General features: G+C 46.2%; 1 protein-coding gene across 1 annotated transcript in view; it reads left to right on the top strand.

The window, feature by feature from the left end:
• The first annotated feature begins 586 nt into the window (after positions 1 to 586).
• Positions 587 to 10,435, top strand: part of LOC102774037 (chromosome unknown open reading frame, human C7orf72) — a 31,365-nt gene continuing 21,516 nt past the window's right edge. The window contains exons 1-4 of the mRNA XM_006754006.2: positions 587 to 1,211; positions 6,966 to 7,063; positions 8,432 to 8,508; positions 9,039 to 9,177. Of these exons, the coding sequence (XP_006754069.1) occupies positions 653 to 1,211; positions 6,966 to 7,063; positions 8,432 to 8,508; positions 9,039 to 9,177 (873 nt within the window). The 5' untranslated portion in view covers positions 587 to 652. The remainder of the gene's footprint in view (positions 1,212 to 6,965; positions 7,064 to 8,431; positions 8,509 to 9,038; positions 9,178 to 10,435) is intronic.

Raw genomic sequence — 10,435 nt, forward strand, 5'->3', positions numbered from 1 at the left:
CTAGCAGACCTGACTGCCCCCCCCCACGCCCCCCCCCAGGAGGAGGCCGCGGGAGGAGGAGGGGCCGCCCCGACCGACATGGTTTCCACGCAGCACCCCCCTGGGAGGGAGGTTTTCCCGCCGGAGCTCACAGTGTCTATGGAGCTCCCCATCAGCCTAAAAGGACGTTTATAGCCGGAACGTGCGACAATGATGGCTCTGCTTTCTGCAGCTGGGAGGGTCAACTCAATCGGAACAGAGTCGCTAGAAATAACATTTTATTCGGTTGGTGCAAATGCATTCAAGGAGGAAGCCTCCAGCAACTGAAGACAAAATGCCCAACGACAGTGTGTATTGTCACCTCTAAGAGGAAGAAATGAGTGACCCAGGGTGTCTGCGTTCTAGCTGTTGCTAAGCAACAAGGGCTTTGTTCTGTTTGTGTTTCCTGCCCCGGTTTGTTGCTGCCCTGTGCGTCCTTTGGTCAAGAGAAAATACCTACCTTCGAAAAGAAAAAAGCAAAAGCCCTACCTTGTCGACATTTAGAAAGCCACGTCAATACTGTTACGATAAACTAACCAGTTCTGAACTATTGGAAGTATATGTTTTATTGTTAAAGAGAAAGGAGTCATCAGAAACACTTTATTTGCAGTCACCCAATTTTCTAAGAAAAGCTATGGATGTACATTCACAGCACACACCTGGGAAGATAAGTATCTCTGAACGGTCCATTCTTTCAGGAGCAAAGGCGGTTGAGAATGCAGATTACCCACACTACTGTAATCTCTTAAGAAAAATGAACATGCCTTTTGTGAAAGGAATTGCGGACAGACACGACTGTGAGAGAACGGAAAAGAAATGCAACCCTGCTTTTCTTAAATTTCACCCTTACCCCCCTTCGTTCGTACCAAACTATCATTTACACTATCCTTATCCCCCACCACATGGGCCAGATTACCCATTATTTCCTCTCCGTGATGATGTACCCTTAGGTGATCCCTGTTCGGGGTTCATGAGTCCTGGTGGCGACGCTGATTTAAAGCCTGGCATTGGCAGAACCATCCCAAGTCTGGTGGATTTGAGTGACGTGAAACCTCAGCAACGAGTTCCCAGGCCAGATACTGGATTTCAAACAACGCTAAAAAGGCAAAAAATTTTATTAGAAGAACTAAAACAAGATAGAAAGTGGAATTCCAGGGCAACTTCAGATACTGCCATCAGAGCAAGACTTGGAGGTAAAGTGACATTGGCTTTATAATTTTTAAACATTGAAACCAGGGAGAAGGAGCATGGATATAAGATTCATTATTCAGTAGATAATTTAACATAAAGTTGTAAAGAACAAAATAAGAAAATCTTATTTTCAAATTAGAAATTGTAAGGAAAAAGTAAAAATGATAAACCTTTTATAAATCTACCTGTAAAATAATATTTGGTGTTTAAAAGTGCATTCATTAGTATAAGTGACCAACACAAATTACATGTCAGGTAATCTATAATAATAAAAACATAATGTGCTAATTAGACCAAACAACCTTCCGGACATCCTTCCAGATGACCTTCCAGATGAAGCTGGGATTGCAAGGGCCAAGCCCCTTGCACGAATTTCGTACATCAGGCTTCTAGTTTATTATATAAATACTAGAGGCTCCATGCATGGATTCGTGCACCAGTGGAGTCCCTTTGCCTGGCCTGCAGGGATCGGGCTGAAACCAGCTCTCTGACATCCCCCGAGGAGTCCCGGATTCTGAGAGGGTGCACGGTAGGCCAAGGGACCCCACCAGTGCACGATTGGGGCTGGGGAGGGACCATAGGAGGGGTCCAGGGCATGTCCAGTCTGTCTTTCCCAGTCCTGATCAAGCAGACCCTGCAGCATGCTAGCCTACTGGTTGGAGTATCTGCCCCATGGTGGTCAGTGTGTGTCATACTGGTTGAACGGTCAGACACTTAGCATATTAGGCTTTTGTTATATAGGATAGATAACCTAATTGTACCACAAGCCAAATTCTATTTGACGTTGATAATTGTGTAGCGTGCCGCATTATCTTTCTGGAAGAAGTAAATCTGATGGTTATGTGAGAGTTAGGTTAAGGGGCTGAAATGGGAAAGTAGTTGAAAGTGAAATTTGGCGTCTGGTAAGAACAGGAGCTGAGAAGCAACCCCTGCAGAAATAGCTTCACACAGCTCTGAAGGCACAATTGATGAACCTCCTGACAAGCTGTACCTTATGTCGGCACTCCCAGAGAATGCCACCAGCTTGGCCAGCAGTGCTGACACTTGCAAAGGAAAGCCACGAGAAATATTCCTGTATGGGAGTGTGTCTGGTAGACGGGAAGTGCAAAGAGACTAACATCTCTGAGCATGTGGAAGGGAAAAGGCCAAACACGGTGTCAAGAGATGCTGAGCTTCCTCTAGCACTGCTTCTCCTCCACACCCAGCCTAGACCAGAGGCCTAAGCAGGCAGGGGGGGAGGGACAGTGGCAGCAGCATATGGTGGAGCAGTGGGGAGTCATGGTTCCTGCCACTGCATGGAGAGAAGCCATAGGTAATTGAGACTAGAAAAAGGGGTAAGAAAAAAGGTAAAGGGAATGAAATAATGCCACAATATCACGCTTCTGAGCCCTACCCTCCAGGTACCCGCTTTTGAACCAGAAAGAGCAATTTGGGAACATATACTAGTAAGCATAGGATAAGAATTATGCTTTTAATATGCACTCCAGTTGTTGACTTAACAGAGGGCTTAGGGAAATACCTTTGTTTGGAATTTTCATGTGAAGAGTGTAAATAAGGTTCAACTACCAGTTTTTAAGAAATAATTATTTTACAATCCATTGGAAATACTACTTAGGGAAAAACAGTATTACCAAGAATCAAATACTATCTAAGGTACAGAATTGTCTTAGGAAAGTGCATGAGGGGACCATTGGTGAGTTCAGGTCCATCTCAGACAGCACATTGCCCTGATTCTGAACTAGCAACTACTTTTCTAGCCTGTCAGCGAAGGCCTGGAGCTCAATATTTTGCTCATGTTTTAGTGTATAACAGTATTCATTGTCGAGGATTCTTCCTTAAAGAGAACAGAGTTCATTTTTCATAGTGCTCCCATTGTAGGCAAGTAAGCCACTTTTCTTGTAAGCAGACAACCCCAGTCTCAGGTTGGGCTGTTTCTGTAAGTTTTTCTAAGAACTGTTTTCCAACAAATTACAAGTTTAAGAAATTAAAGCTAATTTCCCACTAAACTAGGGTTAACAGAGATTGTACCAGCAACTCAGAACCGAGTACAGAGTTTATCCAGCCTCCATATTGTGCTACCGGGATCAGTAAAACAGAATTCAGAAGACAGGCTCTAGGGTCAGACAGTCTGGGCTCATATCCAGGCACAAAGCTTACTTTCACTATGACCTTGGGCTAGTTACTAATCTATGTCCACGTATCCTTATTTGTAAAATAAGTTCACATGCTAGTAAAACTACTTCGTGAGATTATAGTGAGGGCCATTTAGTGTAATTCATGTAAACATGTCTGACATTAAGGAATGAACCATGAACCAATAAGTGTTAGATATTATAAAGTTAAGCAAAGTCTAGAGTTTCCAGTCACTTTACACTTAAATTGGCAATATTACTCCTTTTCTTATGAAGTGTAAGAAATAATGAGTTAACATGTAAAATACTTAGCATAATTTCTGGAACCTGGTAAAGCATTCAGTTAATAGCATTTATTATTATTAGCTATTAACATTTTCAAAGAATAATGCCAGGAGTTCAGGGATTGGTTGCAATATAATTTGCCCTAGGCTTTCAGTGACTTTGTAGATCCTGGTAATAGTCGTTATTTATAAATAAGAACTTCAGTTTTTAGCAAACCTGAATCCATGTGATTCCTAAGACACTCTGATAAGGAAGCACATCTTCTCAGAATTAATCGTGTCACAGCCCAGTATGCTTTCCAGTGGGTTTTCATAAATACCAAAGCCAAGTCATACACGATTGGATGGCTGGCTTCTTGCCCAATTCCAAGCTTGTCAGATATTTAACTGATGCGGCAGTTCCGTGTTGCTCAGAGTTGGCTTTCTTTCTTGTGCACCGATCAAGTGTCCCAGACTTACCCTAATTACATTCAAACCCTCTATTGCTTGCTCTTTGTTCTCATTGCAACAGGTGACACAGTCACCCTTGTCACAGACAGAAAAAGATGTTGCCTCTTGCGACCTCTGGTTTCCCTACCTTCAGCATCCTAATAGCAATACATGTAACTCTTTGTACGTCTTCGACCTTTTTAAAAGCATCGTCTCAGCTTGAGCTGCTGTAAGGACATACCATTGACTGGGTGGCTTAAACCACAGGCCCCTGTTTCTCACAGTCCCAAAGGCTGGGAATCCAAGATCAAGTTAGTTCTTGTTGAGAGCCCTCCTCCTGGCTTGCAGGAGGCTAACCTTCCGTTGTTTTCTCATATGGCAGAGAGCGAGCGAGCTCCGGAATCCCTTTCTCCTCTTAGAAAGACACTAATCCTATCATGGGAGCCCCCCCGCTCACGGCCTCATCTAAACCTAATTACTTCCCAGGGGCCTAACCTCCAAATTCCATCACATTTTGGGTCAGTCCTTCAATATGTAAATTTTGGGGATACAAAAACATTTGCTCCATCTCAGCTCTCAGCCATTTTTAAGTGCATATAGTTCATTGGTATTAAGTACAGCATTGTGCAACCATTACAATACATCTCCATAACTTTTTTCATCTTGCAAAATGGAAACTCTTACCCATTAAACCCTAACTCCCTAGTTCCCCGCTCCTTCTCCCCTGGAAACCAGTTTTGCTTTCTGTCTCAATGAATTTGACTCCCCTGATGTATCGTATAAGTAAAATCACAGTGTCTGTCTTTCTGTGACTGGCATGTTTCCCTTAGCATAATGTCATCATGGACAACAATGTCCATGTCTTAGCATGTGTCAGACACATTGTAAAGCTGAGTACTTTTCCATTGTAGGCATGCACTCTGTTTTTTTCCATTCATCCATCAATGGACACTTGGGTTGCTTCACCTTTGGGCTGTTGTGAATGATGCTGCTCTGCACACACATGAACAAATACTTCTTCAAGAACCTGCTTTCAATTCTTTAAATATGTACCCAGGAGTGGAGTTGCTCAATCCTGTGGTGATTCTATGTTTAATTTTTTTAGGAACTTCCACCCGGTTCATCACAGCAGCTGCCACATTTTACAATCCCACCAATAGTGCAGAATCCCAATTTCCTGCATTCAAGGAATAAAACCCACTTGGTCATGGTGTATAATCCTCTTGGTGTGCACCTAAGTTCTCTTCTATAGTATTCTGGAGAGGATTTTGCATCAGTGTTTAGTAGGATATGGTCTGGCTTTTGCATCCCTGTAATGATGGCTTCATAGAATGAGTTTGGAAGTGTTCCCTCCTCATTCATTTTTTTTTAGAAGAGCCTGGGGAGGACTAGTATTAATTCTTCTTCAAACATTTTGCAGAATTCAGCAGTGAAGCTGTCTGGTCCTGAGCTTTGCTTTAGGGTAGGTATTTGATTACTGAGTCAATTTCCTTAGAAGTTTCAGGTCTGTTCATATTTTCTGTTTCTTCATGATTCAGACTGGGTAGGTTGTGTGGTCCTAGTAATTTGTGCATTTCATTTAGGTTATACAATTTCTTGGTGTACAGTAATTTCATATAATTATTTTTTTCATACTAATCCTATATAATAAAAGCCTAATGTGCAAATGGTCCCCTCGACCAGGAGTTTGACTGCTCGCTATGACATGTGCTGACCACCAGGGGGCGATGTAGAACATGGCAGGTGTTGGCGATACACTGTGACCTCTAGCTGGCTACCTGGGGGCGGGAGTGATGGGGACGGAGGTGTGGTGAGAATGTGGGGTGTCTGCCGAGTTCACTCTCACTCCCTCTGCTACCCTCCCCCGGGATACCAGGGCTTATGCGCCAGGGAAGCCCCTATGCTCAGGTGCCGGGCACCCACAAGGAGCCTGCCCTGCACCCACACAACCTCTTCTGGGTGAGCCAGGCTGCAGCCACAGGAGCTGGTTGGGCTCCCTGTGGGTTTTTGCAGGAGCTGGCCTGCAAGGCCGGCTGGGAGAGAATGCACTGTCCACCTGGCTTCTGTGCGGTGCCGCTGGGCAGCCCAGAGGCCCACACTGCACCTTGGCCTGCAGCGTACAGCCACGCTCACCGCAGCTCCGAGTGGGGACTCAGGCACCTGTGACTCAGGTGGAGGGAGGTGCATGGGGGCCCGGGGGCCCAGGTGCTGCCCAGGGCCCAGAGGTCAGCTGGGACCTGCCCTTCCATGGCAGATGCTCGCGCTTCGATCACTGGCCAGGCCTAGGGACCACACCCCTGCACGAATTTCATGCACCAGGCCTCTAGTTTCTTAAAATTATTTTTATTTCTGTAAAATCACTTGTAATGTTTCCTTATTTGTGATTTTACTTGAGTCTTCTTTCTCTCTTATCAATCTAGCTATTCTTTTCAAAGAACCAACCTTTGCTTTCATGAATTTTCTCTCTTTTGTATCTACACTCTAATCTTCATTATTTCCTTCCTTCTGCTAGCTTTGGGTTTGGTTTGTTGTTTTTTTCTAACTCCATAAGGTGTAAATGAAGGTTGTTATTTTGAGAGCTTTCTTCTATAACATAAGGGTTTATACCTATGAATTTCTGTCAGTGCTACTTTTGCTAAATGCCATGACTCTTGCTATGTTGTGTGTTTTCATTTGTCTCAATGTAATTCCTAATTTCCCAATAGTGAGGAATAAATAACAAGCAATTCTACACTATTACAACAATCTAACATGTAAATTTCAGAGCTATCCTGTTCTCGCTGATGAGAAAAATTGTTGGATAACCCACCGAAAAGTTAATTCCCAGCACGCATTTCAGCTTTCTCGTAGGGAGCTCTGGTGGAAGGAGAGTTCGCTGCAGGTAACGGAGAGGTGTCCTGTTTGTTTGCAGGCTGGACCAGCCCAGTGAGAGTCGCTCCTCACCAGCCTCGGCATGAAGCGTGCTCAGTCACTCACACGTACGCGTTCGATGAGGGAGCGGCCTGTGAAGTAAGGCTTCTTCCCGGGGAGTGGGATACCGTGTTTGTAGTTAAATCAGTTCATTGTCTGTGGTGTTTATAATTTGAGCCGAAATAGCTACCACTTTAAAATACGCCGTATGTGCCAGGCACCGTGCAGACCTTCACAGTCATCGTGTGTCTTGCATTATCTTGTGCCTCCCCGACAGCTTTCCTTCAGGGGAGGACTGAGTAGTAGAGGCTGGTAGGGCCCAATCCAGACCCCCATCGTTGGCAAGTGCACCTCCTCCAGCAGCAGGGACTGACGGACGCCCATGGCTGACAGCCACCAGCTCAAAGGACATGAATTCACAGACTGAAGAAGCCTCACAAGTCTGAAAACAGATGACAGAGATATAGCCTCTCCTAAACAAATTATCTTGGAACTGTAGAAAAACCAATACAGATGCCCCAACTATAACCTGATCAGTGCGGTCCAAAGACAATGAGATGTATTTGTTATTAAATAATCATAACCATGCCAAAACCGGTTTGGCTCGGTGGATGGAGCGTCGGCCTGCGGACTGAAGGGTCCCAGGTTCGATTCCGGTCAAGGGCATGTACCTGGGTTGCGGGCACATCCCCAGTGGGAGATGTGTGGGAGGCAGCTGGTCGATGTCTCTCTCTCATCGATGTTTCTGGCTCTCTGTCTCTCTCCCTTCCTCTCTGTGGAGAATCAATAAAATATATTTAAAAAAAATAATCATAACCATAAACTAGACCTCTAGCCCGTCTAGAACATCATTCAAACGTGAGGATGAGTTTAAAAAGAGGGCTAGAGAAGTTCGCATCCGTGAGAGAATTACTGAAAATGAACTTTAGTGAGAAGAACAGAACCAAGGGCCGCGGTGGGGAAAACCAAGGAGGACACAAGGAGCCAAAGCAGGCGGGGGACTGGCAACGTGGTGCTGAATGTACATAGGGGCCATCAGCCATGGCAACCCCGGCGGCTACGTTGACAATGACTTGGTTTTGATGAAATGAGATGGAAGATAGGAAGAGGGTAATATTTCAGAACTAATGTGCTTGTGTTATTAGACAAGACAGAAGGTTTTTTTTAAATGTTGCAATTTTATGGAATTAAACACTGTTTGTCAACATTAAATATTCAAGGGCTTTCTCATAAAAATCTGACTTTATGTTAACTTTGATATACATCTTTGTGAATTTTAACTTAATCATTAGGAGAATATATGCAAAATGTGAATTTCCCAGGCAGCAGAGGAAAGCTGGAAAGCATCTACTAGTTGACCCCACAGATGCTGTCGAAGAAGAAAAGGGAAGAAAGGAAGAGGGAGCAAGCTGACTCGAGGCATCGCCCATCCCCGCTCACGGCTGGTCTTTTATTCATGCCTTCTAGGAGGACAGAGAGCTCCCTGCACAACCAAACAAGAAACATGATGCGAAGGACTTGTTTTATAAGTCCTCTACACAAAGGTAAGAACTTTTTCAAATAGAATTTTGATTTAAAATTTTATTTTATACTTAATGATATAGCCCCTTTGTGTCTACATTATCCTGAGTCCTATGAGAAATTCAGAAAACATCAGATAGAGATATTTAGTTACTTATGTTATTGCTAACATAAACAGGTCAAGGAAGAATCTAAAAAACCCTATGTTTACTAAAAAAGGAAAACCAAAACAGAACGGAAATGCTCAGAGAGAGAGAGAGACGGTGAGCGCAGTATCAGAGAAAACAGGAGCTGATTAGGGACCTAATTGCATGTGCACAATCCCTTTGCCATATGCAGTTGCCACACAGAGTATCATGAGCGTGATAGTCTACCACACCCACTCGCCCCGCCCACACCTGAGGGGAGGTGACTGTCCATGGCATATACGGGGGGGAGGGGGCAGAGATGGGGGCACCCTAGAATTCTGCCTGGGACAGTGTATGATGTTGTGGTGAACTAGACCGACTAAACATGAGTTTCCATAAAAGGCGATCGTGTAATACTCTCCTAGAGCTTATGAAAGCGTTCCCTGGGACAAGATGCTGGCGCCAAAACTCGACCCAGAGGAGACCACAGTGGAAAGAGCTGCCGACCTCGTCTCACAGTGTTTCACACAGAAAAGATACGAGAGGGTCCCGGCAGTAACTCAGGTCAGGGACCGCCCGGCGCAGCGTCTCACTTACTGACCTGAACTCCCAAACTGCGCAGCCGTCAGACTCACTTTATTGCTAGGAATTATGGGAAGAACAAGTGAGTCTGTGCACGTGTGGCCGGCAGTGCCATCGTCATAAAGGCTGTCAGTCAGCTCCAGCTCTGTAACATGGTCTGTTGTGCTTCAGACGTGTGTTCAAGGCGCCGCTTTCCCAGAAGGCATTGCGGTGTGCGCTGGCAGAGCACCCTGAAGAGCAGGGGTGCACGGTGAGGACACGGGTGACACGGGCCCCAGGGACCTGTGCGGAGGCAGTGCTTCCCCCAAAGGGCTGGCGCTGAGCTTTCGGGGCAGAAAGGGACGGCCTGCGTCTGGGAAACAGCCGCCTCGGGTTCTTTTCACTTCTCAACACCGGATTCCTCTCTGGCCGTGGTGGCCACGCCGCAGCCCGGAGCTGCTCCCAAGGCCCTTTCCCGGCACGCCTGGGAGGCGGCCGCACTTTGCACAGACTGAGCCTGGCCCCTGACCGGCCCACAGGCCGCCTGACCGGCACAGGCCCCCCTCACTGGCCCACAGGCCCCCGCAGCCCTTCTCTCCTGCTCTTCCTCATCCTCCTCCCGCCCCGCCCCCACGCGCCCGCCGTCACCCATCAGTGCAGCCTGTGCTGCCCTCGCCGACCCGACCTCAGGCCCACGCCCTTCCTCAGGCCTTGTCTGTTGCAAATGCTATTCCACCGCCTTCATCGCTGTTTCTTCCAGGCTGAGTCCCAAGGACCCACCGGGTTTGAGCACCTCAGACCTCACTTCTGCGCTGGCAGATCTGCTGCCACGGGTGCCCTCACCTCCCTGCCCTCCCCACTTCTCAGGAGCCGGGCAGGCCCTGGGCCTGTGCCCACCGTGGAGTTGTAATGTGCGCACATGAAGCCCACCGGTCTGAAAAGGAACCGGCGACACTGCAGTCCGTCCTCACCGTGGGCCCTAAGCGGTGCAGCAGCCCGCGTTATCCTGCAAAACTGCTTCAGCTTTTCCAGGGAAAATGATCATAAGTGAGGAGAACAGCTTTCATATGGTCTCAGCAGGGGATTTTCATATCAAAATTCAATTAAAGGACAAAAGGAAGTGTCTAACTTATCGCTATTTTTTTAAGGATTTCTCAGCTACATGAAAGTATTACATCTTGGTCAAATTATTACAGATAATGGTGTTAAATTATGCTGCTATCCAAAGTCCTTCCCGCATGAGGCAGTTCCAAGCGGGGGG

Source organism: Myotis davidii, unplaced genomic scaffold, assembly GCF_000327345.1.
Source record: "Myotis davidii unplaced genomic scaffold, ASM32734v1 scaffold472, whole genome shotgun sequence".
NCBI lineage: Eukaryota > Metazoa > Chordata > Mammalia > Chiroptera > Vespertilionidae > Myotis > Myotis davidii.